We start from the raw sequence: 26,236 nt of genomic DNA, 5'->3' as shown, positions 1-26,236 counted from the left end.
ATCCACCCAGCCCAAGAGGTACTTCTGCTCCCACTGCCCCATTACCAATGAGCAGGCTAAGGAGGCGATGCCAAATCACCTGATTCCTCTCCGAGGCCGCCCTCTCCTCTCTGTCTCTCCACCTGCTCGTCCACAGATAGGGAACGCCTCCCCCCTCCCAGCCCTTTTAGGACATGCAAAGAGGCTCAGCCAGGAGTTAAAAAGTATAAAGTGCAACACCAGCCAGCTTTTATTGAGGGCCTACTGTGTGCTAGGTCCTCCTCCCATCTCCCTGCACTTCCTACTGGCCAGGCAAGAGGGTGGCAGGTGAGACCCAGCTGATAAGCTGGGTAGGGAGCTGATGGCGAGGTAGAAGGGGGCAGAGGGGTCACCGCAGCTGGGTCCTCATCGGGGGCACACCTCCTGGGTCTGCCCAGCTTGACGCTGAAGGCTGGGGGGGTGGGGCCTCCCTTCCTCACTCCACCTGAGGCCCTGAATCAGATTGGCAAGGAAGAGGGCCTATGAGCCCTGCCCTTGTGGTACGTGGCATTGGGGGAAGGGGACCCATCTCAGTGGTTTCTCCTGATGGAAGACAGGTCCAGAGGGCAGAGAGGCCATGCCCAAGGGGGCAGCCAGGTCTCTACTGGGTCTGTGGTTCCTGGGGGCGGCTCTTGCTGTGCCCCCTGGACAGCTGTGGTCTGCTCCCGAGCGCGCCTCTGGAGTCACCGTCTAGCCCTGGTGGGACAGGAGAGGAAAGAGGAGTAGAAAAAAATTAGAGTTGGATAGAGAGAGACGGAGAGAGATGCAGACACAGAGATAGTAGAGACAGAGAGATGGAGACGGGCTTAGAGAGAGAGAGCAGGTAGACAGAGAAAGGCAGACACAAAGACACAAACAGAGGCAAAGCCACGGAAAGAAAGAGAGGAGAGGAGAACACTGAGAAGGGGAATTGAGACCCAAAAAGAATCAGCCATCGATGCGGAGAGAAGACCGAGGCCCTGCCCTCACCTAGAGCTCATCCCGGGGGTGCGGACGGAGGCTGTGCCCGCTGCCGCCTGCCAGGTCCAGGCGGGGGCCACGCAGGGTCTTGTAGGAGCCAGTCCAGCTGATGAGGCGGCCACTGTCATCGTCCCAGGGCGAGGATGTCTCGGTGTCGCTGAGCCACTCGGAGTCCCCCGCATAGTGGGTGGGGGCTGCGAGCAGGGGCCGGGCTGAGAAGGCCTGCAGGTCCCGTGGCCAGAAGTGTGCCTTGTACTGCTCACTGGGAGTGGGGAGGGGGGCTCAGGGGGGCTGGGGTGAACTGTCCCACCCCAGACCCATGCCAGCCTGGAGCCAGGCACCTCACCCCCAAAGCACCTGACCGCCCTTCCCATCTAATCCTGAGGTGGCATTTCTCTTATCCCCATTTTCCGGATGGGGAAACTGAGGTGCCGAATAGAAAAATCGCTTGCCTGGAAACCACAGGGCATCACAGGATTCACATAGAGGTGGGGCCGATGCCAAGGCTAAGCTGGGCTCTTCCTTGGTGACCGGAAGTGGCTCAGCCCTGCCAGCCTCAGTCTCCCCAGCTGCCCAGTGAGGAGACTTACTACCTGCTGAGGTGGGCTCTGAGGATGGGCTGACCCTGCCCTGCAGCTCACTTGGGGTGCTGGTCAAACATGATGGGCAGGAACTCATCCACAGGCAGCATTCGGCGCAGCGGCTGGGAGGCCAGCAGCTTGCGGGCACCCGCCAGGCTCAGGACGTATGCCAGTGTCCAGTAGGAGTAGCCGGCCACCACCAGGTGCGGCAGCCCCTCCACAACTGCCTCCTCCTCGGGGTTCACCTGCTTCCGGCCGAGGTAGCTGCAGGTGACACCAGGGGTCCCAGGGATCACTGTTGATGTCCCAGGGTCCTCCCTGTCCCCAACTCCATCTACAGAGCCAAGCCCAGGGCGGGGCGAGGGCTGGCCAGGGCTTCCTGCAGGAGAAGGCAGACCCCGGGAGGCCCACCCTTCTCCCTGGCCCCTGGGGCCCCGGGCTGCCTACATCAAGTCCCAAGGAAGTTTCTCCGCCTCCACCTCCTCCATCAGCTGCTCCAGCCGCCCCTTGAAATTGCTCTCAAAGCGTACATCGTCCTCAAATACCACGACCTGGGCCAGGCCCCGGGTGACGACCTGAGGCACAAGGTGGGGGTGGGAGGGTGGCTCTTTAGACCTGGGCTGTCGTCCCCTCCCACCTGGCTGACACTGACAGACACTCCTGGCTTCAGTTACAGGCCAAGTGCTCAGCCCTGGCTATGTCGCTCAGCTGCTCCAAAGCCTGCTGGGGCTTCCCATGGCCTGGGGATTGAAACCCCAACACCTGGCTCTAGTATTCAAGGGCCTTCAGGCTCCCAGTCTTGCCCTCCAAGCAGATCAGGAGAGAAATCAGAACCCTTGCTGCAGTCCTGAGCACAGCCTCATCTCAGGGGCCACAGGGCTTGTCTCCAGGGACCCTCAGGAGGCAGGAGAGAGACAGAGACACCGGGAAGTGACCCCATGATAGTCCAAGGACACCCAGCCCGGACGTGGCCGAGCTGGGATCTGAGCCTGCATCTGATGCGTTACAGAGCCGGGCTCTTCATTTCCGCCTCCTGAGCCTCACTTCCACCTCCTCAAAGAAGTGAGGCTGGGCTGGGGTTGGGGAGAGACCCTAGCCCTCCAGCACCCTGAGAAAAAAATGCTTTCTGTAATTTTTGGAGGTATGAGAAGAGCATGAAATCAGCTCAATAAATGGTGACCCTTCGATCCATTCAGAGGCAGCATTCAGTTCAGAAAAATAGAAATAGCAACTCACACGCAACTTATTTCAGCAACAGTAGAAAATGAAAACAAGGAAGGTGTCTGTGCTTCACTTTCTGGAGGGGGCGCCCCTCGGAGGTCCTGTCCCTGGTCCTCTCGGGCCAAGTCCAAGCAGTGACCTCTCCTGGGCACTCCCACCCCAGCCTTAGGCCGAGGCTGCCTGGCCAAGGGGTTTGGGCCTGCACTGCCTTCCTCTGCTGAGAAGGCTCCTCTCCCTGCCCGTCAACAGTGAGGCCCACGCCGACCCCACCGGAGGCCAGGAGGCCAGGCCTGTCCACACCCTCACACAGCCGGTACCTCCCTGGACCAGGGTAAACAGTTCTTTCTCCATTTGTGCACCCTGCTCTGGTCCCTCTGCCCCAGGAGGGCGCGGCTGCATTCTTCGCGTTCGCCTCTGTGTTCCTGGAGCAGAGGCCGTCCCAGCACACAGCCGGCGCTCAGTGCATACCGCGGGCTCAGCACAGTAAGGCTCGCGCCCACAGGAGGCTGACAGCTGCCGCCCGGGTCTTCATGAGTATGCTCCGCCACCCACCAGTTACATGAGTGCTGGCATGGAGCCATGAGTGGGAGGGGGTGCCCTGCTTTCCCCAAGGGTGTGGGCCGAGGGGGCAGGGTCCTCACCTCCTCCCAGATGGAGTAGTGGCTGAGGAAGCAGCCCACCTCGCCCTTGGTCAGCGTGCGGCCCGAGTAGGGGTCCTGGTAGCCGGGAAGCAGGTCCACGCCGAGGGTCCTCATGACACTGCTATTGAGCATCCTGAGGGAGACGGTGTCACAGGGTCAGGGGTGCCCGCCAGAGACCCACCCAGGGCCGCCTGCACTGGGCAAGTTGGGGACCGTCACACTGGAGTCTGGTTTGAAGGAGGTGGCGGTGGTGGTGGCTTAGTTGCTAAGTTATGTCCCAGTCTTGGCAACCCCCTGGACTGTAGCTTGTCAGGCTCCTCTGTCCATGGGATTTCCCAGGCAAGAATATGGAGTGGGTTGCCACTTCCTTCTCCAGGGGATCTTCCTGACCCAGGGATCGAACCCAAGACTCCTGTACTGCAAGCGGTCTCCTGTATTGCAGGCAGATTCTTTATTGCTGAACTACCAGAGATTCCCAGTTGGGAGGGAGGAGGCCTGATTACTGCCTCATGCGGTCTGAAGTCATCATGACTGGACCAGGGGGCTGGAGCTGCCTTGGGTGGGGTGGGTCATCCTAAGGGGAGCCGGGCAGTCTGAGGAGGAGACACCCAGGATGAAGGGCAGACACTTCTCAGGCAGGGGCCCAAGCAAAGGCTGGACATTCCGTGGTCCAGCAGACGAGCACATGCAGCCAGCAGCGGTGGACATGGAGGGCCGTGAGCGGCCTGCTCCCGCACCCCACCCATCAGGGATCTAGGTTCAGGAGGGAAAGGAAGAGCCCTGATAATCAGAATGAAGACCCCATTAACCTCTGGGATACTTACAGTGTGTCAGGGCCTGGAGAAATCTTCACTAAACCCTTATAAGCCCCTAAGAGGAAGGCAGCTCCTCGCCATTTCCGCAGCAGGGCTGACAGATGGGAGGACTTGCCGGAGGCCACACAGCTGGTGACCAGGCCCAGGAGCTCCAGACCCCGGGCCTTAACCACTGCACCCTCCTCCCTCAGGTGGGCTGAGGAAAGGCCCCTGTCCTGTTCTGTCTGCCCTGGGCTCCCCGAGACACAATGACTCAGGCTCTCTTTGAATACTCCTTGGAACAGGAAACTCAACCCATCGTCTGCTTTTCCCACCCCCAGGGAGCCCCGACAGGCCACCCTGGGCCCCCTGCACTGCACAGGGCCCTGTCCCCATCCCGGAAGCCTCACCGGCCATCCACAGCGTCCACCACCCGCCCAGAGATCTCCATCTCCCAGAGTGAAGTCAGCATGCGCTCTCGGCGGTCGGGCCGGCGGGCCAGGCTGATGACAAACACCTGGAGGAGGCAGGGGGGCAGGAGGAGGCTGAGGGTGGAGGGGAGAGCCCGCCTCCTGACCCCAGTCCTGCAGGCCGGGAGGACTCACCTCATCAAACCCCATCTTGCTGGGCCTCTTTGGGGGCCGGGACACATGAGCCGAGGCCCACATCGGGGGCCCATCCACTGCAGAGGAAAGCCCACTGTCACGAGTCCCCACTGGCTAGAGTCAGTGGCACCCTGGCATCCCAGGCCCCCCTCATTCCCGCCCCCTTGGCAGGATGCCCAGCAGATTACAGACTCCACCTGCCTCTGCTGTTCGGAGGGGCAGACTGAAGCTCAGCGGGGAAGGTGACTTGCCCGGAGTCAGGGAATGATTTGAAGGGGAAGTTGTGACTCCAGCCCTGCCTGCTGCCCAGCCAGGTCCAGGGCCAAGGAGAAGGGGCCCGTGGGAGGGGCGGGGAGTGATGGGGAGGAGGGACAACACTGGCTGGCAGCCTCACCCAGCGCTTCCAGGATCAGGTGGATGAAGTTGACTCTCTCGTCCTCCAGCCCCTGGTGGGATTTCACGGGCACATTCAGGTACCCGTAACGCTGCTCGTTGCACACGTGGACTGCGACCCCTGCGGAGAGAGGCCGAGCGAGTGCTGGGCTGCAGGGCGGGGCTCTCGGAACCCAGACGGCAGGTGTGGGCCCCAGTCCTACCGGTACCCACCACGGGAGTCCTCTCTGGGACCCTGTGTCCCCATCTGTGGGGTTGGAGGGAGATAGGGCTTGGCTCAAACAACATCTTAGGGACCTTTCTGCCGGGATGGTATATGTTCATCCAACAGATGTCTCCAGGGCACCAGCTGGGGGCAGGGGCGATGGTGGTGAGCAAGACAGACCATCCCTGCCCTCAGAGGATTAAAGTGAGGAAGAAGCAGGTCAAACTTCCATCTGGCTATGGGCACCCGATGCCATGGGGCCTTGCTCCACCCTCTAAATCTCGCACGCCTCTACCCATCCCACTCACCCAATCCAGCACCATCACCTCTGGCCCAGATCCCTACACTTAACCCCTCCCCCTCTCCGGCCCCTGCCACGCTGTCCTGCACCTGGCAACCAGAGTGGTCTTTTTTTTAATTCCTTCAGTGTTTGTAATCTTTATTATAATCATTTATTTAGCCTTTGTGTTCTACAGACTGTGAATCCTCCGGGGCAGGTCAGTCGGTCAGTCAGTCTGTTCAGTTCAGTCGCTCAGTCGTGTCCAGCTCTTTGCAACCCCGTGGACTGCAGCACGCCAGGCCTCCCTGTCCATCCCGGAGCTTGCTCATAACACGGTGTCTGTTGAAAAGTCAACTCCAGGCCCAGCACTGAGTACACAGCCCAGCAGAGTGTAGGGGCTGGAAGCACGAATGATGGAGACAAAATCCCCGTTCGCAGGACTTCCTCGGTTGTCCAGTGGTTGGGAATCCACCCTCCGGTGCAGGGGATGCAGGTTTGATCCCTGGTTGGGGAACTAGATCCCAAATGCCGTGAGGCAACTAAGCCCATACGCTGCAACAAAAGATCCCGCAAGCCAAAACTAAGACCCAATGCAGCCAAAAAATAAATAAACATATGATGCTAAAAAAAAAAAAAATTGCATATCTGCATATAAATAAAAAACTTTACAAAATCATTCACTAAATTCCTTTGAACCACTGACCAGTACACAGCAGCTGACACTCAAGTAGAGGTGAACAAACAAAGTTGCTCAGTCGTGTCCAACTCTTTGCCACTCCAAGAGTCCATGGAATTCTGGAGTGAGCAGCCTTTCCCTTCTCCAGGGGATATTCCCAACCCAGGGCTCGAACCCAGGTCTCCCACACTGCAGGCAGATTCTTTACCAGATGAGCCCCAAGTAGAGGCAGGAATGAAAAAATAAGGAAACAGGGAGTTCCCTGGCGGCCTAGTGGTGAGGGTTCTGTGCTTTCACTGTCGTGGCCTGGGTTCAGTCCCTGGTTGAGGAAGTGAGATCTCACAAGAGCCGTCCAGTGTGGCAAGAAAAAGGAAATAAAGAAAATATCCGTGCTGCTTCTCATTTTTCGTCCATGTATTTGTTTCACCTTCACTCACGTTTTGCACTTGGTAAGATCTTTTTTCTTCCTGCACGTTTGCACTGTAGACGTCACCTATTGGTGCACAAAATGATGATGACGACACCCTTCTCCCTGGCCAGTCCTCACACACTGCTTGCCCAGGTGCAGCATTTCCTGACTGAATCGTCACTTCTGATTCACCTTGACCCTGAGCAAAGTTCCCCACCCACTGGACAGCCTTCATGTTCTCGCCACCCATCAGCGCACACCGTGAGCCACATTCTCTGCTGCCTTCTCCAGGTTCTTATGCCAACAGCAGCATCTCCGTCTTGCTCTCAACTTCAGTTCTTCCCAGGACTGTGGTTTATCCGATCCAAACCCAAACATCCAAACATTTCTTTTCTTTTTTTTTGGCCATGCTGCGTGGCTTGCGGGATCTTAATTCCCTGACCAGAGCCTGAACCTGTGCCCTCGACAGTGAAAGCATAGAGTCCTAACCACTGGACCACCAGGGAATTCCCCAAACCCAAACACTTCCTTGTAACTTTCATCTTAAAAATAACACCCGCAGCAGAAGGATTCTTTTTTCAGTGTTCAAGTCCAATTGGATGATTCTCTGATGGCTGCCTGACACTCACAGGCTGATGGCCAGATGCTTGCCCATCAAGTCCCCACAAGCTGGCCCCTGCCCACCTTTCCTGCCTCAGCCTGCACTATGCCCCCTCTTTGTGCTCTAGCTGCCTGCCTTTTTATGTCCCGGGCCACCACAGGGCCTTTGCATCTGCTGGTCCCGTTGCTTGAAATGCTCCATCTTGCTCTGTTTGCCTTGTTAACGCCCGCCCATACTTCAGATCTCAGTCCCAGTGATTACATCCTCCAGGAAGCCTTCCTTGGAGACCAAGTCAACTCCAGTCTAAGCTCCCAGAATGCCTATGATCAAGAAGCTCTTCTTCCTGTCATTGTGATTGACACTGATTTGTGTGATCCTTTGGTTGACTGGACTGGAGGATCCAGGAAGTCCAGGACCACCTGATTTTATCACCACTGTCTCCCTGGTGCCTGGCACCTGGTGCATGTGTGTTAAGTTGTTCAGTCGTGTCCGACTCTTTACACCCCTATGGACTTTAGCCCACCAGGCTCTTCTGTCCTTGGGATTCTCCAGGTAAGAATATTGGAATGGGTGGCCATGCCCTCCTCCAGGGGATCTTCCCGACTCAGGGATCGAATCTGTGTCTCTTACATCTCCTGCATTGGCAGGCGGGTTCTTTACCACTAGTGCCACCTGGGAAGCCCTTGGCACTGGTTGCTGCTGTTGCTAAGTCGCTTCAGTCGTGTCCAACTCTGTGCGAACCAAAAGACGGCAGCCCACCAGGCTCCCCTGTCCCTGGGATTCTCCAGGCAAGAACACTGGAGTGGGTTGCCATTTCCTTCTCCAATGCACGTAAGTGAAAAGTGAAAGTGAAGTCATTCAGTCGTGTCTGACCCTCCGCGATTCCATGGACTGTAGCCTTCTAGGCTCCTCCGTCCATGGATTTTCCAGGCAAGAGTACTGGAGTGGGATGCCATTGCCTTCTCCTGGCACTGGTAGGTGTCCCATGAATATTTGCCTAATGAAGGAATACATGCAAGTGCCATGGTGGGCACAGCCAGAAGGACATCTAACCTACTGGGGCAGTGGGCCCGAGAAAGCCTACGACCCAAAGGACAATTAGGAATTAGCAAGATAAACTGTGGAGTGGGGAAGGGCGTGCAGAGCAGAGGGAACAGCATGTGCAAAGGCCCAGAGACCTCGAAAAAAGGCTCAACAAAAGCTGACCTTACCAGCAGCCTGACAGGCATAGGCAAAGACGATGATGTCGTCAAAGGGCCAGGTATAGTTGGGGTGAGGTGGGTAGAAGGCCAGCTGGGCCGTCCCCTCAGCCCGCAGGGATACCAGGAAGGTGGAGTGGACCATGGGGACGCGGAAGCAGCCCCGGCGCTGGCGGTTCTTGGTGGGAAAGTAGTCGGCAGTGCGGCGGTAGTAGCCCTGGGGAAGGCGTGGCCCGGCGCGGTGAGAGGGCACCCCTCCATCCCCAGCACACCGCTCCCCAGCTGGGGCTTGCTACCCTCCACGTCCCTCCTCCCAGACCTCAAGCCTCCCGAGGCCTGGGTCCCCGGCCATACCTGGGGGGTGATTCCACACCAGAAATTGGAGTAGTAGGTCTGAGAGTCCAGCATCGGAGCCACCACGGGCAGCCCCGGCTCGATCAGAAGCCGCAGCGTCTGGTTGTTGGTCAGAATGTTGTCTGTGTCTGCAAACTGTGGGGAGGCGGATGTCACAGGCCTCATTCTTGTCTGGGCAGCAGCATCCCAAGGATTCACCGAGTGGGATCCCTCCAGATATCCAGGGACCCAGGATAACTCCCACAATCCAATGGGGTTCCCTCAGAGAGATCTAACCTATAAATCAGAAGATCTGTTTCTGGACCAAGAATCTAGTCTGGAGCACTGGCTCAGGGACTGGGTCCAGAGATTTATGCCTGAGTTGCTGATCTAAGAACTTTATCTGAAGCCTTAGGAAGGAAATTCAAAGACCTACTCAGATCTCCTCTGAACAGGGGAAGCCTGGCGTGCTGCAGTCCATGGGGTTGCAAAGAGTCAGACATGACTTAGCCTTAGCAGACTGAACAACAACAACCCTGATCTTTGGTCCAGGGAACTAGGCTCAGATAATACTCTGGGCTCTACACTCTGAGACTGAGTTATACTCTATACTCTGGGATTGAGTCTCAGTGTACACCTTGAGCTCTGTCTGTCTCAGGGATCCAGGCTTAGTACAGAGTCTGAGCTCAAGCAAAGGGATCCCAGTTCAATACTTGATCTGGATTTTGATCCAGGTTGCTAGCTGAAGGGTCCAGGCTACAGATGGTTAAATTCCACCCAGATTTCTGTCAAAGACAGGTGCCACCACCTGTGGGGAGCCCGATTGTAGGCCAGGCTTTCTTACCAGGATATAGTCTGCCCCCCAGTCCCTGGCAAAGGTCAGGGCCTCCTGTTTCAGCTCCATCAGGAACTGATGCCTTTCTTTGGTCCAGTGCTTAGGGCCGTCTTCATCTGGGTAGGACCTGAGGTGGTAAAGAGATTAGATGTTCCATGGGGGAGGCACGTGTAGTCAGAGCCCTGGCCTGGAGGCTGTGACTCGGAACTGTCCCTTTCCCTCTCTGGGCTGCACCTGTTGCCCATCTTCCCCAGAACCTTTGCCCTCAGGCCACACCTGGGCTCCCCCTCGGGCCTCCAGACCACAGCTGCATAGTCATCGCCCACAGCAGCCAGCCACTCCCGTAGCATCGCTGTAGTGTTGTCCACATTGTGGTCCGTGGCACACCTGGGGACACAGAGGAAGAAGCGTGGGGGAGGGATAGCACAGCCACCAAAGGACCAAACCCTGAGGCAACCTTAACCCCGGAGCACCAACCCCTGCAGGACTGGCCTCTCCTGGAAGTGGAGGAGGTAGGTGTGCTACAGAGGAAGGTGGGCAGCCAGGTCCCAATCATAGGTCTGTGTTCCACTGTGTGACCCCAGGCAGGTCCAGACCCTCTCTGGGCTCACGTTCGCCCTCTGTAACTAAAAGCCATCCTGGCAAGCTCAGGGGCTGAGGTGACAGAACTCAAATGCATTTTTTTTTTTGTACAGGCAACTAGGATTTATTGGTGGGCATGAGTAAGGAGGGGACAGTGCCAAGGCTCTCATGAGTGCAAGACCTGCCATTTGTCCAGAAGGAAGGATGTCTTTGACCCCAGAGCCATCGGGATGAGCTGTTTTTCTGCCACCATGTTTCCAAGTTCACCAGCCTTAAACTTAGTAAATCCCCACTTCTTGGAGATGTGGATCGACTGGCGGCCAGGAAACTTGAACTTGGCCCTATGGAGGGCCTCAGTCACATGTTCCTTGTTCAGAAGCTTGGTATGGACAGGCATTACGACTTGGCCAGTGTGGACCCTGGCCACTGTGTCCTGGGGCTTTTTGCCACACTTACCAGTCTGAAGCCTAGATTTGGGGACAGCTTGCCAGTCATGAATGTCCACTGGAAAGGGCTGTCTCCAGGGTTCCTTAAGGCAACCTGGATAGGCAACAGGCTGCACATGCTCCCCAGGAGGCTGTCTGCAGCCACTCAAATACATTTTGAAAGATGAGAAGAACCTCAACTTTGAGGAACACACCTGCCATATTCCCTGGTTTTCTTCCTTCCCTGCTGTGTGACCTCAGGTTAGTCCTCTCCCCTCTCTGAGTTAGGACTGGACAGAGGAGCTGCTGCTTCCCTCCACCAGGAAGTTGTAATAAGGACCAAACCACACTCTGAGCATCCCTGAGAAGACCTGATGGGCCTGAGCTCCAAGGTCACCTAGCACAGCCTCTCGGAAGGAGCTCTCATGACAGAGCTGGGCGAGGGGACCTTAGCCAAGAGCCCAGGTTTTCGGTGATGCTGCCCCTTTAAGCCAAGTCTCCAGAAGTGAAGACTAACTACGTGTCAAGTCTTTTGGGGGTGGGAACTGACTAAACTCCTGGACTGGCAATTGTGGGCGGCCTCCCCAGGCCACAACTCCACCCCCAGCCCAATTCTGGTGAGTTGGGGAGGGTAGTTTGGTCACTTCTCTCAGTTTATCCCCAGCCTCAGCTTGGGACTCCTCCCTGTTCTGGCTTCCACAGACTGTGGCCTCTAATTCCAGGGCCCTGTGGGGACACCTAGGGGGAGAGATGGCAGGAAGGGGCTTTGCCCTTGGCCAGCAGGACTCAGACCCTCTTCTGAGAGAGGCTGGAACCAGCCTGGGGAAGGGGAATCGGGTGTGACACTATCCCCCCAAAGAGCAGCATGGAGCCCAGGGCTGAGAGCACCCCTACGGGCTCCCCAGGAACTCCCAGGCCTGCTGAACTCTGCTACATAGGGCCCCAGGGGACGCCAGCTGCTCCTGTTGGCTCCACTCTGTCAGGCCAACCCCAGGTCCCAAGGCTTAAGTTTCAGCTCTGGTGGGCTGGAGCAAGAGGGGCTGGGCCCAACTTACACCTAGAGGAGGTCCTGAAGGAGGAGCAGAGGCCAGAATGAGGGATGGGGGTCCCTGTGCCAACCCAAGGCCTCCAAGGTCAGTCTGCAGGGCCAAGGGGACAAGGGGACCCGCCAGGGGGCTCGGGTTGCTGGAGGGCCTGTCTGCGAGGGGAGGGGCCTGTCTGGGTGGTGTCTGGGCAGGGAGCAGATGGGGCCAGCTGGAGCCCAGGCTGTCGGTGGTGGGGTTGGGGGGGTAGATGCCCAGTGGGTGCCAACGCCAGGGTCTATCTCACCAGAGGGCCAGCCTGGCCCTGGGGTAGTCCAGCCGCTCCAGCGCACCCAGGTAGTGAGGCAGTGAGTGCTCGGCATTGCGGGCCAAGATGGCAAGGACCACAGTGGGCAGCGGCGGCTCCGCGACTCCCGCAGCCTCGGGCCGCGGCCCCAGCAGGAGCAGCAGCTGGAGCAGCGGGGCGGCGGGGGCAGCGCGCATGGCGGGCGCTCGGGCGGCGGCGGCGGCCCCCGGGGCTCCCGGCCGCGCCGAGGGGAGTGGGCGGTGCCGCTGGGCCCGGGGCGGGGCCCGGGGCGGGGCCTGGGCCCAGGGCGGGGCCGAGGCGGGCTAGGAGTGGGGTGGGGGGATGTACTACCCCCTCCCAAGAATGGGCTCCCACTCCCCTCCCCATCCCTATCCATAGATTCTCAGATGTCCTCTTCTCGGCCCGGGGCATCGCAGGACCAGGGCCCGGACACCCGCCCCAGACGCGATCCGGGAGCAGCCTCTTCCCAGCTGGAGAGTCGTGGGGCGACGGCTTCCGAGCCCTCCGTGGCGTCTCAGAATACTCGACTACGACTCCCCTCTGAGGCGTGCAATCCCCGGAATCCGGCTTCACGGATTCCTTCAACGCCCCTGAATCCGTACTGCCTGGCCATCCGTCCGACCCTCGGACCTGAGCTGCGTGCGGACCCGGCGACACCGCCACGGCCCTTTCCCGGGTTCCCGGGCTCCCGGCCCCTCGGCCGCCCCGTCCCCGGGCGCCCTCTAGCGGGTCCAGACAGAACTTCGCAGAGCCAGACCCGCGAAGGGGTGAGGGGAGGTGGGGTGGTCCCCCTGACCTGGGCGTGCCATCCTGCCGCGGTCCGAGCCTGGCGTCTCCCGCTCGTCATCGTCCTCGCCTCCGTCGCCAGCACCAGCACCGCTCCGGGCCTTTAGGAGAGCAAAGCCTGCTCTTAGACTGAGTGTAGAACAAGGGGCACCACACGGCCCCCTCACGGTGTCCCAGACCCCCCCTCCAAAGCAGGGTGACTCCGGTGTCTGGTCAGAGTCGGGGTCCTGAGGCCCCTGCTGAGTCTCCAGCCTCTCTTAGGGAAAAGGAGGGCCCTGGAGGCACCAGTGGTGGGTCTAGCTCCTTTGCCACCGACCTCAGGCAGGTAGGTCACTTTTCTCCTGAGCCTCAGGGCCTCCTGCGTAGAATTGGGCTGTAATAGCGCCCATCTAGCAAGGATTCCTTGAGTGCGTGAATGCACTTTAATTCTATGCATGGAGCCTGGCAGGGGAGAAGAATTCCTGGGGCTGGAAGACAGGCTCTCCTTCCATTCAGCCCCTCACCCAGGTGGCCCCACGATGGAAGGCCTGTGGTCCCTTCCCCAAAACATCATGGGTAAATGAGTCCCTCCCCTTGCATGGTTGCTTCTTTCTATCCCCACCCGCAACTTGAGTGACTTCGAGGTGGCTTAGAAGTGAAGTGAAGTGGAAGTTGCTCAGTTGTGTCCGACTCTGCGACCCCATGGACTATACAGTCCATGGAATTCTGCAGGCCAGAATACTGGATGATGGAGGAGCTTGGTAGGCTGCAGTCCGTGGGGTTGCTAAGAGTTGGATACGACTGAGTGACTTCACTTTCACTTTTCACTTTCATGCATTGGAAAAGGAAATGGCAACCCACTCCAGTGTTCTTGCCTGGAGAATCCCAGAGACGGGGGAGCCTGGTGGGCTGCCGTCTATGGGGTCGCACAGAGTCAGACACGACTGAAGCGACTTAGCAGCAGCAGCAGGCTTTCCCTTCTCCAGGGGAGCTTCCCAACCCAGGGGTCGAACCCAGGTCTCCCGCATTACCAGTGGATTCTTTACCAGCTGAGCCACAAGGGAAGCCCACTGCCAAACCGCGCTGCAAAGCGTGTGGAATCTTAGTTCCTCAGCCAGGGACTGAAACCATACCACCCCCTGCATTGGAAGCAAGGAGCCAACCACTGGACTGCCAGGGGAAGTCCCTAAGATACTCTCTTCTAAAGCAAAGCAGCGTCCCCTGCTTCACCCACCCCAGGGTTATCCCAGAGCTTCTGCCTATGCTATTAGTCACAGGGGCTTCCTGATTCTCCCCTCACCTCAAGTCGTCCTTCTTCTCCCAGTGCACTGACCCCTCCAAACTTCACCTCTCTTCCCAGTTTCCACAGTGGTCCAGCCAGTCACTAACTCCCTTGCCCCAGGTACCCCCCATCACTCCTCCCTGGAAAAACCCTATAGCCATCTTCGTTTGGGGGCACACTCCCGATCTCCACTCCCCACTGGCCTTGCACTGAGCCCAACAATTCAGTTTCCCTGGGCTCCTGCCCACCCTCCCCCTGCCGCCCCAGTGGTATTTCACCAGCTTGATCTTCTGACGCCCTCACTCTCCTCTCCCTACCCCAGTGAAAATCTCCCTGCCCTTCTTGGAGAAAAGAGAAGCCATCACCTTGGACTTCCTGGTGGTCCAGAGTTACCAGTCTGCCTTCCAATGCAGGGGACCTGGGCTTGATTCCTGGTGGGAGTCTAGGATCCCACGTGCCTCCAGGCAAAACTAGGTCTACAAAGAAAACTAGCCACAACAAAGAGCCTGCGTGTCTGTCGCAGCTAAGGCCCCAGGCAGCCAAATAAATATCTTTCAGAGAGTGAGGGGGGCCTCCCTGGTGGCTCAGTGGTAAAGAATCCTCCTGCCTATGCAGGAGACACAGGTTCGATCCCTGATCTGGGAAGATCCCACGTGCCACAGACCAACTAAGCCCTTGCGCCACAACTGTGGAGTCTGTGCTCCAGAGCCTGGGAGCAACAACTGCGGAGCCCACAAGCTGCAACTACCAAAGCCTGCACGCCCTAGAGCCCGTGCTCCGCAACTAGAGAAGCCACTGCAATGAGAAGCCCGTACACCGCAACTAGAGAGGAGCCCCTGCTCACTGCAACGAGAGAAAAAGCCCACGCGGCAACAATGATCCAAAAAAAAATAATAATAATAATTCTTTTTAAATAAAAGAGAGAGAGAGAAACCATCACCTGTGAACTCTCATTTCCAGTTTCCAAACCTTCCACCCCCTGCCGCCAAACCAGTCTCTTCTCTCACCACCTGTTATCACGGAAGAGCACCCCTGTCTCAGAACCATCCTTGGACTCCAAAAAAAAGCCATCCCTTTGCCCTTCCTAGATTACCAACACTCCTCTCTTCTGGATCCTTCCTTCAACGTTCCAAAGGACTTAAAGCTCCCCCAACTTAAAATATGAATACAGTCAGCTGCCTGCTGGCCCCCAGTGGCAGCCCTATCTCTCTCCTTTCCTCCAAACCTCTGGAAAAGGGGGTGTGACCCATGCTTTGCTTCTGGTCTCACTTCTCCACCTTCATTCCCTGCTTGACACACACCAAGTCTTCTCCAGCCAAACTGCTGCTGCCAAGACCTGCATCCTCCTGGCCCCTCCCCCAGTGGAATTCCTCCTCATCCAAGAAGGCTCCCTCTGATGCCTGACCTCATACACCACTCCTTCTTTCTGCAAAACTGACATGTATCTCCCCTTCCTGCTGCTGCTGCTGCTGCTGCTAAGTCGCTTCAGTCATGTCCGACTCTGTGTGACCCCATAGACGGCAGCCCACCAGGCTCCCCAATCCCTGGGATTCTCCAGGCAAGAACACTGGAGTGGGTTGACATTTCCTTCTCCAATGCATGAAAGTGAAAAGTGAAAGTGAAGTCACTCAGTCGTATCCAACTCTTAGCGACCCCACGGACTGCAGCCTACCAGGCTCCCAAGTCCATGGGATTCTCCAGGCAAGAGTACTGGAGTCGGTTGCCATTGCCTTCTCCACTTCCTACCAGGACCCATCTGTCTAAAATAGAACTCCAGTCTTTCCTCCAAACCAGCTCCCACTCCAGTGGCCTCCCTCCAGCTTGGGGACATGATGATAAGTGCCTCTCTCTCCGCCCACTCCACACTCATCATGGCCAGACCACCTCAGTGTCTCCTGCACGCGGTCACTCCTGTGGCTCAGAGCATCAGCACCACTCCCCCAGGCCACTGCACCTCCCAGTACTCACACCCCTACCCTAGGCCTTCTCCCTGGAAACCGTTCTGCACCGAGTGGTCCTTTCTTTTTCTTTTTTTTTAATTTGGCCACACCGCACAGCATGAGAGGCTTCCCTGGTGGCTTAGACAGTAAAGAATCTGCCTGCAATGCAGGAGAGCCAGGTTCAATCCCTGGGTCAGGAAGATCCCCTGGAGAAGGGAATGGCAACCCACTCCAGTATAATTGTCCAGTATAATCCCATAGACAGAGGAGCCTAGTGGGCACAGTCCATGGGGTCAAAAAGAGTCAGACACGACTGAGTGGCTTCACATGAGGGATCTTTGTTCCCCAACCAAGGATGGAACCTGGGCCCCTCGCTCTGCAGTGAAAGAGCCAAGTCCTAACCACTGGACCACCAGGGAATTCCCTCAGTGGTCCTTTCTAAACGGCATGATGTTCCACCCACTGGGGGCGGCCAATGCCCTCAGCATAGAGCTCAGATTCCTCCAGGAACAAGGAGACCCTTCGTGGACTGCCTGATGCTTCTCCATCTTCCCTGACTTCCTCTCCCCTATCTCCTGCCCCAGCCAAACTGGACTATGTACAGGTTCCAGAACACTCCGTGCTTTAAGACCTTCCCATATTCTCTCTGTCTCTTTTTTAATTCCTCTGCTTGAACTGGTCTTTCTCTTTCTGGTCAACTCTTCCAAGCCCTCTGGAAAGCCTTTCCGGATGTCATGTTGGGGACCTACCGCTGCATTGCATCCTATATAGTCCCGTTTGCTCAGCAAATATTTACCGAGCACAAGTCATATGCAGGTAGAATTCTAGGTACTGGGGATACAGAGGTTCGGTCTCTGTTCCTAGGGTGCTCACATTCCGATGAGGGAAGACAGACAGGAAACAAGCAAACTGACAAATGAATAAATAACTTCAGAGAACAGTAAATGCTACGAACGAAGTAAAACAAGTTAACGAGAACAGACAGTATCCGAGGGTGGAGGCAACACTGAATAGACAGGTCAGTGAAGACGTTCTGGAGCATAAGGGGAGCCAGCCACGAGGAGATCTGGGAGAAGTTGTTGCATATGGACATGGGGCCAAGGCCCTGTGGTGGGAACAAGCCAGGAGGCCAGGGCAGTCGGTGCAAGGTGAGCAAGGGGAGTGTGGTAAGAGGTGAGGACCACTTAGGGTCTTAAAGCTATGGTGGGATTTTGGATTTTTCTTTTTTAAGTGCAATAGGAAGACACTGGAGAGTGTAAGCAGAGGAGTAACATGGTTTGTCTTAAAAAGATCGCTTTGGCTGCAGCTCAGAGGGTGGACTCTGGGGGCAAAGATGGAAGCCCGGGAAAGCATGTTACCAGGAGAGCTGATGATGGGCAGGGCTGAGATGTATAAGTGATTAGATGTGAGAAATGGAGGGAGGAGTCAGGTGACTCACAGGGTGTGATGTGGGCTGGGACTGAATGAGGAAGATCTACGCAGGGGCAGTAGAATGTGAAACCAGGTTCTGCTCTGGACCTTGTTGTGAGCTGCCTTTTATCAGACCTGCAGGTGGAAAGATCACACGCCAGACCTGCCTAGCTGTGAGTGCTGAGGCAAGGACCCGTCTGCCTTCCTCACTACTTATCCCAGCCCTACAGCAGGGCTAGCCCAGCATTGGGTAGGCTCTCGATAGAAATATGATGTTACTGACTAGGGTGGGCTGATCAAGCGCCTGTACCCCTACTGACACTCATATATATATATATATATATATTTTTTTTTTTGCCTTATAAAAATAGGACATACTCTGCAAAGGTAATATGACATCAAACTCAGAAACTCTAAAGCAGTGATTCTCCAAGCATGGTCCTTGGACCAGCCAGCATCAGCCTCGCCTGGAAACTGTTAGAAATGCAAATTTCTAGTTCCCTCCCCATACCTGTGGAGAAGGAAATGGCACCCCACTCCAGTACTCTTGCCTGGAAAATCCCATGGGCAGAGGAGCCTGGTAGGCTACAGTCCATGGGGTCGCAAAAGAGTTGGACATGACTGAGCGACTTCACTTCACTTACTTCATACTTTATCACTGGAGAAGGAAATGGCAACCCACTCCAGTATTCTTGCCTGGAGAATCCCATGGACAGAGGAGCCTGGCAGGCTACTACAGTCCAAGGGGTCTCAGAGTTGGACACGACTGAGCAACTGAGCAGCAGCCGCACCTCTCCATACCCGCTGAATCAGAACCTCTGGGAGTTCAAGTTAAACAAACCAACAAGCCTTTCAGGTGATTTTGGTACCGACTCAAGACTGAAGCTGCTATTCTATGGGGCCTAAGGTCTCACTCTTGGAGTAATGCCTAGAAAAAAATGTTTGGGTCCATCTGGCTGAATAGGATCCAGACCACCCTGGATCAACATCTAGCTGGGCTCTAGATTCCTCCCCCCACCAGCACCTTCACCCCCATCCCTCAGTCATGGTAGTTCTGGCCAAAGCCAGGCGGTGGCGCCAGTGCCTCAGGCTCCGCTCTGGCTTCCAGAAATAGAGACCCTGGAAGGACTATCCCCCTCCCCAGCACCCTCTTCTTCCCTCTGGGAGCCTCAGCTCCAAGGTCTGCCCACTGGCAAAGGCTCTGCAGAGTGGCCTTCATCAGAGAGGGGGCTCTGAGGTTGGCACACCCAAGGGCCAACCCCCTCTTCCTGGAGGTTAAGAGGGTGGGCAAGAGGAGACCCTTAGGTCAGAGAGAAATTAGGGGTCTCTGGCCTATGGGACTTGGGGGTCAGGAACCCTGGCAGGTGGCTGTGGTCTGGTGGACCCTGGCCACACCCCCATTAACCCTCTGCCTTCCTTGCCCAACCTACCGTGAGGTCTCAGGTGCCGTTTCCCTTCCAATGGGTGGGGACAGTCTAGAGGTACCCCAAGACCTTGACAGAGCCCCAGGGCTGGGGGTCTTCACAGCCTGGCAGCCAAGTAGATGGGGAGGGGAAGCCCACGGCAGAGGGGGTGCACGGACGGAGCTCTTACCAGCTGCTAGCTTCACGTCTCCTGGGTTGGGGGCTCTCTGGGCCCCTGTCCTGCTTTGTGGCCAAGGGAGCCCAGGTTCCAAGCCGGAGGAGGGGCCCACACATAGCTCCTCGTCCTGGGATGCCGCTCGGCAGGTGGGGGTCCAGGAGCCCCCACCGGGCTCCCTCCCACCTCCGGTTCCAAGCTGGGTTCCAAGATGACCCAAGGCCGAGCGCAGTCTTGCCCCCATCTGCTCTGCTGCCCCTCATCCTTCCTATTTGAGGGGAGACTGAGACACCCCTCAAATCCCAGCTGGAGTCACCACTCTGCTTAGACCTAGAATAGCTCCAGCCTTTGCTCCGGGAATCTGCCCTTCATCTCCAAGGGTCCCACCCAACGCCCACCCCACCCCAAAGGACCACCCTCTTGCTCTTGGCCAGGCCCTCGTCTCCCAGGAGCCCAGATGTGGAGCTGTCCTCTGAGGCTCTGCCCTGGTCTTCAGGAGGCTGGGGCCCAGCCAGCTGTTTTCCCCGGGCAGCCAGCTGTTTTGCCCATCATGAAGCCGCCCTGGCTCCTCTGCTAAGATCGTTGCCTGCTGCGTTGCTGTGGCTGGACTGCAGCGTGGCAGCCCCGCTGGGCCAGGGCCTGGGAGCTGTTAACTCCTCTGGGCCCAGGCAGCCCCTGCCCCTCCCAGCCTGATCCCTCTGGCCTTCTTCCGACCTGCAACCTGCAGCAGTAGCCTGCTGCCACACTTCTAGAGACCCCTAAGCAGGCCAAGCATTACTGTCCCCACCCCCACTCAACAACTGGGAACCCATCCCGCAGCCCCTCCCATCAACAGGGCCTTGTCCTCAGGTGACCCCAGGTGAGAGGAGGGTTCAAAAGGATAAACGTTACCCCATTCAGAATAATAAGGGGAATAGCTCTCATTAACTGTGTGCTGTGTGTGCCAGGCATTGTGCTAAGTGCTCGAAATGCATCATCAAACTGAATCTTCACAACAACCCTGTAAAGTAGGGAATACCTTCATTTTATAGATGAGAACACCAGGGCACGGCGAAGCCAAGTTACTAGCTCAAGCCCACACAGAACCGGGCTTTGAAACTCCAACCAGGCTGACTGCCTCTCTGGCTGGCCCTGGTGGGTTGCTGTTTAAGCTTCCCTGAGCGTCTCACCCAGGCTTTCTTTCTCTGGTCTAAACCTCAGTAGTGCCATCTGTGAAATGGGAAGCTGACGGGTGGAATCACACCACCACCGGCTCCGTGGGCTGAGTCGGGAGCCATGCCAGGCTCTGTGCTCAGCACCTTCCAAGTATTATTAGCGGATCATTCCTCTCGGTGGCAGCGGTCAGCCTGGGCTGAGATCCCAGCTTTCCTGCTTCCCGGCAGCCTGGGTTTGGGCAAGGGAGTTTACCTCTCAGAATCTCCGTATCCAAAGCTGGAAAATAAGAACAGTATCTACTGTTGATTTTTTGTGAAAAGGATGAGATAAAGCAGGTAAAGTGGTTTACAGACACAGAGTGGGTGGGAAATGTTACTCCTTCCTATTATGACTATAAACCACAACCCGGGGACTTGCCTGGCGGTTCAGTGGCTAAGGTTCCACTGTCTCAATGCAGGGGGCACAGGTTTGATCCCTGGGCAGAGGACTAGATCCCACATGCCGCAGCTAAGACCCAGAGCAGCCAAATAAACAAGTAAATAAGGGCTTTCCTGGTGGCTCAGTGGTAAAGGATCTGCCCTGCCAATACAGGAGACATGGGTTCAATCTCTGATCCGGGAAGACCCCACATGCCTTGGAGCAAGCAACAAAGCCCGTGCACCACAACTACTGAGCCTGTGCACCCTGGAGCCCGAGTGCCACAATAAGAAAAGCCACTGCGATGGGAAGTCCGCGCACCACAGCTAGACAGTAGCCCCTGCCTTCTGCAACTAGTCAAAAGTCTGCACAGCAACGAAGACCCAGCACAGCCAAAAGTAGATTAATTTTTTAAAAGTCAATAAATAAATACTAAAAAAAAATAAGATAGGGAACTTCCCTGATGGTCCAGTGGCTAAGACTCCATGCTCCCAATGCAGGGGACCCAGGTTCGATCCCTGGTCAGGGAACTAGATCCCACATGCTGCTGCTGCTGCTAAGTCTCTTCAGTCGTGTCCGACTCTGTGCGACCTCATAGACAGCAGCCCACTATGGGATTCTCACATACTGCAACTAAAACCCAACACAGTCAAATAAATAAATAAAAATAAATATTAAAAAAAATAAATAAACACAATCTGGAAGGATCTGAATGGTCCACCCACCATAGTGCACCCCCATGCCCAGCACGGAGCTGCCATGTTTGAGGGCTCTGTCGTTTCTTGTGAATGCGTGCACCCTGGTCCAGTGATACTCATACCCACCCGGGGAACAGCAGGCTTTGAGAGGGTGCACCGTTGTCCCCATTGCATAGATACGGGGGTAGATCAGTGGGAATCCCCAGGTGCCCGGCTCTGAACTCATCCTGAGGCCGGAACCTGGCCTGTCGGGAAGGGCAGGAGAGACCAGGGAACAGGGACAATCCCAGGGCCGAGACAGCCCAGAAGGTGACTGGGCCGTGGCTGGGTGGGATCCCAGGGTCTGGGAACGACCCCTCAGGATGCAGTGACCCGTGCTCTTCCCCTTTGTCCCCTCCCCCCTGCCCACCATGGGTCAGCTCCCTGGTCCCAGCCTAGACATCTGGAACTGGGACAGACAAAGGGCCGCGAGGAGGGACAATAACCTTCTGTCCATTTTCAGATGCCGGGCCGGGCCTGGCCAGGGCTGGGGGCCGGAGCCCCGGCAAGGCGGTGCCAGGCCCCCCGCGGGCAGCGGACAATGTTGGCAGTGATGGAGAGGAGGCATTTCAAAGCGTTTTGTTCCCGGTGACCCCCTCCCCCCAACATCTCGCCCCAGCTCAGGGTGAGGCCCCAGCCCCACCCCCAGCCACCCAGGCCCCTGCTCCGGGCGGCTTGGGGACCGGCCACATTCTTGACCTCAGGGGAAAAGTTTAGACTCTCTGCGCCCTGGGCAACAATAACAGTGTCACAGACCTGATTTAGGAGCAGCGCTTACCATCACAAAGCGGCAGACAAAGAGCCTGGTCTGAGAACGCGCCGGGCCTCTGCGCCTACTCCTCCAACCTCTGTTCACTCCTCTCCAAGGCTCTGCCTGGGCAGGACTGGGTACCAGGGCCTGACCCTGGGCATAGAAAGCCAGAGCAGGACTCAGGAGTGAAGGAAAAGGGATGGAGGATCCAACTGGGAATGAGGGAGCCTGAGAGCTTTCCTGAGAGTACCTCTCCTCTCTGGGCCTCAGTTTCTCTCTCTGTAACCAGGTGGCTAAACTATAAGGCTCAAAGTAAGAGGCTCTAATCCTGCAGACAGGGGAGGTCTCTTTGATGATGATCATGAAAAGGATTTCTCACTTCATTCTGGGCACTTCACAGAAGTCAGGCACTGAGATCACTGACTGACCCCTTGCTACCTTAAGCCACCACTTCTTTTTCTTTTTTAAATGATGGAGACCACGCAGCAGCATCCTCTGCCTCTTACTCTCCCAGAGGAAGAGGAGAATTATCAACAGCCAGTGGCAGTTGCAGAAACAACCCTCAGAGCAGGTTGCACACTCAGAGAGAATGGAGAGCCTCTTCCTTGGGGTTTCTGGTGTTCGACAGGGTCAGAGAAACTTCTCTAGTAATGAACTATAGTCAGGATTCCTGAAAGAGTTTTTCATCCCCTTTGATCATTTAATCCTCACCAACCTCACAAAGCGGGTGTACCGTTAACCCTAGTTTGCAGTTGATAACTGAGGCTCAGAGAAGCTGAGTTGTTTGTCCCAGGCCACACAGCTTGGAGGTTACGGAGCCGAGATACAAGGCAAGGCTGGTTCCCCTCTGATTATAGATTCTACTGTGGAGGGAAGGAGAGAAGGACAACGAGAGGCAGCTGGACCCTGCTGAGTCCTGGGTGGGAGGGCCTCTCCTCCCAGCCAGAAGGCTATGAATAAATAAATGTCTGATTACCCCCAGGGGGAATTCCACCCTTGGAGCAGGTGCCTTTAAAAACTAGATTGATTCTTGTCTGTGAGCATAGGTTGGCTTGGCCAAACACCCAGATGCAGGGGATTGGACACAATGACCTCTAGTGGAGACCTCCTAGTAATTAGAGGCAGGATAGGGGGACATTTAAAGGCTTAGGATGCTGGAGCCAGCCTGTGAGTTCGAATCCCAGCTCCTAGCAGTGTGTGCACAGACAAGTGACTTCCACTTTCTGCACCTTGGTTTTCCAGTCTGCAAAATTGCATCCACCTTCTAGGAGACCATTCAGCAAAGTACACGCAAGGCCTTGGAATGGCACCTGACTCAGTGAGGGCTGTCTGCTACACAGGGCAGGACACCTCAAGGTGGGCACTTTGGGGACCCTGTGGCAGGCAGGCAGCTGTTGGCCTCGCTTTCCAGGGAGTGGTTAGGCTTTGATTACAGCATGAGGCACTGTGGTTACACCCTGAGCTCTACGGAGGCCCTGTATTCTGGGCTCTGAAAAGCCGAGGCCAATCATGGCTTCCGAGGGGCCATCAGAAGAGAATGACTTCTCTGATGCCTGGGCAGGGGCTCTTGGGCCTGGGCACGGTGCCTGGAGAGAGGACAGAAAGCTAAGGGTGCCCTGGGAGGTGCTGTCTGCAGTCTGCCCTCCCACTGCTGTCCCTGAAAAATCCAGAGGGACCAAACCGTATGTGGAGGGGGACGGCCAGGGACCTGTGCATGGCCGGCATCCGCAGCACAAACGGTACGGCCCCTGGCGTCCTCAGGGGGCCTGGTGGGCTTGAGTTCCTACTCCACCACCAGGATGAGTTGCTACCCCTCTCTGAGCTCATCCCAAAGGTCATTTAGGATCCAGAGTGTTCAGAGGAGACCATCCCAGGAGCCTCTGTGATTCCACAGGTCTAATCAAAAAGTTGGCTTGGAATCCAAGAGTCCTGCTTGCCAGAGTCCAGCCCCTTCTGCCTCCCTTCATCTGCAAACTTCAGCTCCAGCTCCTCTAATCACCCTGTGGCTCCTCTCACCAAACCACCAGTGCCACGCGCACCGCAGACAGAGGGCGAGACAGCCCGACAGAAACTGGCGCGATTTCTGGGGATGCGTGGGGCTCCTGGGAACCCCAACGAGGACAGCCTCCCACTCCCTCCCTGCCTGCTTGGGGGCGGGAGGAACACTCACCTGTGGGGCAGAGCGTCTGTCTTGGGGTCCCCTCGGCCCTGGAGGCGGGCGGCACTGCTGGAGCCGCCGTCTCTGGCACAAGGTGATTTCCCTACCCAGTTCCTGCTGCTGAGGAGGGCCGGTCAGGCAGGCCTTCAGGTGCCAGCCCGCCCTTCCTGGGCACAGATTTTCCTGGCATCTGCCGGGCAGGGAGGGCACTGGCTGAGGGGCTGGGCCATGGGGCTGGGCAGGATTGGGGCAAAGGTGTCTCCTAGGGGGCTTGTCTGCGGTCCCTGAACCCACTCCTTCTCTGGACACTGTGGGCCGGGGGTCCAGGAAGCCATGGGCCCTTGGGAACCCAGAGAGGGTGGATGGAGCAAGGCTGAGAGGAGCCCCAGGCCCTGCCCCATCTGCCCCCCGCACCCCTCCATGCCCCCGCCCCAGCGGGCCAGTACGGGCTCAGGCTGAGGTGTTTGTTTTTCCTGTCTTCACACTGACTCCATTCAGAGCGGCCTTTCTCCACCCCCGGCCAGTGGCCAGGGAGCCAGGGCACCAGGGCACCAGGGAGAGAGATCACTGCCCCCACCCTCCTCTGTTTGCAACCCCCTCCTGCCATCTTCCCCTCGGGAATGCCAGCCTCCTCAAGGGCTTCCTGGTTTGGGGGGTACTGCAGAATTTGGGGGGGACTGGGGCAGGGGGGCCCACCCCAGAGAAGAGTAAAAGAGGGGAAACAAATGGAGCTGAGGCGGTGGGGAAGAGGGGTGTGACGTGAGGTCAGGAAAGAAGAGAAGAGGGACAGGGCTGTATGAGGGCCTGGCAGGGAGCAGGGCTCCTCACACAGGAGGCCGGGGGGGGGCGGGCAGAGGTGGGTGGGGCGGGGAGGGCGCACAGAGCCAGAGCAATGGAGCAGGGGATGGGCACTGGAGGCGGGGAGCACCTTCACAGGCTGACGCAGGGCCGCACGCCTGGCCCTGGGCCCTCAAGGCTTGGGAGCTCCTGACTCCCACCTGAAGAGTAGCCTCTTCCTCATCCCTGGGCCCAGGGCCCCAGGCGGGGGGGCTGTGACCTGGTCTGGGGCCCCAGGGGAGGGAGAAGGGTGAAAAGTTTCCCCAAGTCAGAAGGCCACGGGGGAGGCTTCTCAGGGGGGTCCCGCTCTTTGCTCCCTCTGACTGTCACGTTGGTACATAAAGGGGGTAGAAAGGTCAGATGCGGCCTTTCAGGCCCGTGGGAAAAACTCTGCCCATTTCCCTAATCCATATTTATTGGTGTGAGACACTGGGGTGGGAGGAAGCCCCCCGCCCCCACCCACCACCCCGGCCAGGCCAGGTTAGCACTAAGAACAGGCTCCATGTCACCCAAATCCTACTCTTTGTCTCCAGATTGGCTCCAGAGTCCTCCCCCTTCCCTCCTCCCCTTTGCTCCCCCCCACCCCCTTTGGGGTTGCCAAGCAACCGTGGAAGGGTAGCTGAGATATTTTCTTTATTACAAGCAAAGGCAAGACAGCATCATGGCCCCAGGAGGGGAGTAGGCTGGGGGCTGTGCTCTAGGGGGACCTCGCTACCTCGGTCTGCTCCTAGGTGTGGGCAGTGGGGAGACAGAGCCTCAGAGCCCAAGAGAAAGGGGAAGGCGGAAGCGAGTTGCAGTGACTAGGTGGACGGGGACACAAATGGGGACCCAGTCCACAGAATGCTGGAGAAGCGGTGGAGCCCGGTGGCCCAGGCCTGAGCCCTCACCTGTAACCCACCGGCTCTGCGTCCTGGGCCAGGTCACTTCCCTTCTCTGGCCTAATTCTACCCCTTGATAAAATGAGAATAATAACGTGTATTATCTCATGTAATGCTCACATTAACCCCATGAGACATTCATTCCCCTCCACCTTTTAACGGCTTAGGAACCTGAGGCTCAGAGAGAATGTGATGTGTTTCCCAGGGAAGTGGCAGAAAG

At 57.1% G+C, this 26,236-nt stretch overlaps 1 protein-coding gene, 2 non-coding genes and 1 pseudogene across 4 annotated transcripts; 1 reads left to right on the top strand and 3 right to left on the bottom strand.

The window, feature by feature from the left end:
• Positions 1-206: 206 nt before the first annotated feature.
• Positions 207-12,993, bottom strand: CERCAM (cerebral endothelial cell adhesion molecule). Of its 2 annotated transcripts, none has more exons than XM_061433691.1 (13): positions 12,905-12,993; positions 10,028-10,138; positions 9,761-9,878; positions 8,938-9,072; positions 8,596-8,800; positions 5,215-5,334; positions 4,821-4,897; positions 4,626-4,732; positions 3,422-3,554; positions 2,007-2,134; positions 1,620-1,823; positions 988-1,240; positions 207-714 (listed from the first exon to the last, which is right to left on the bottom strand). In XM_061433691.1, exons 2-12 carry the CDS (start codon positions 10,099-10,101, stop codon positions 988-990), a joined length of 1,554 nt encoding a protein of 517 aa, XP_061289675.1. In that variant the 5' UTR covers positions 10,102-10,138; positions 12,905-12,993; the 3' UTR covers positions 207-714. The 2 variants fall into 2 exon arrangements, with proteins under 2 accessions (XP_061289675.1, XP_061289674.1); XM_061433690.1 differs by lacking the exon at positions 12,905-12,993 and adding an exon at positions 12,088-12,284.
• On the bottom strand, positions 10,846-10,940 carry LOC133257879 (small nucleolar RNA SNORA70; annotated as a pseudogene).
• Positions 12,994-21,112: 8,119 nt separating the features above from the next.
• On the top strand, positions 21,113-21,185 carry TRNAW-CCA (transfer RNA tryptophan (anticodon CCA)). The gene has a single exon. It is a non-coding gene; the product is annotated as a tRNA-Trp (tRNA).
• Positions 21,186-22,620: 1,435 nt separating this feature from the next.
• Positions 22,621-22,830, bottom strand: LOC133257908 (small nucleolar RNA U3). Its single transcript, XR_009739761.1, has one exon. It is a non-coding gene; the product is annotated as a small nucleolar RNA U3 (small nucleolar RNA).
• Positions 22,831-26,236: the final 3,406 nt, after the last annotated feature.

The sequence above is a fragment of the Bos javanicus genome, chromosome 11 (assembly GCF_032452875.1).
Source record: "Bos javanicus breed banteng chromosome 11, ARS-OSU_banteng_1.0, whole genome shotgun sequence".
NCBI classification, from domain to species: Eukaryota; Metazoa; Chordata; class Mammalia; order Artiodactyla; family Bovidae; genus Bos; species Bos javanicus.
The sequence above is the reverse complement of the archived record's forward strand: the minus strand, read 5'-3'. Positions and strand labels throughout refer to the sequence as shown.

Bases quoted from the DNA above. Each gene is read 5' to 3' on its own strand.
- CERCAM (XM_061433690.1), bottom strand. From the start codon at position 12,284: ATGCGCGCTGCCCCCGCCGCCCCGCTGCTCCAGCTGCTGCTCCTGCTG. The intron at 5,335-8,595 runs GTAAGGTCAGCT...CTCTCTCCGCAG, and splicing joins CTATGCCTGTCAGGCTGCTG to GGGTCGCAGTCCACGTGTGC. The intron at 4,733-4,820 runs GTGAGTCCTCCC...TGCCTCCTCCAG, and splicing joins GCAAGATGGGGTTTGATGAG to GTGTTTGTCATCAGCCTGGC.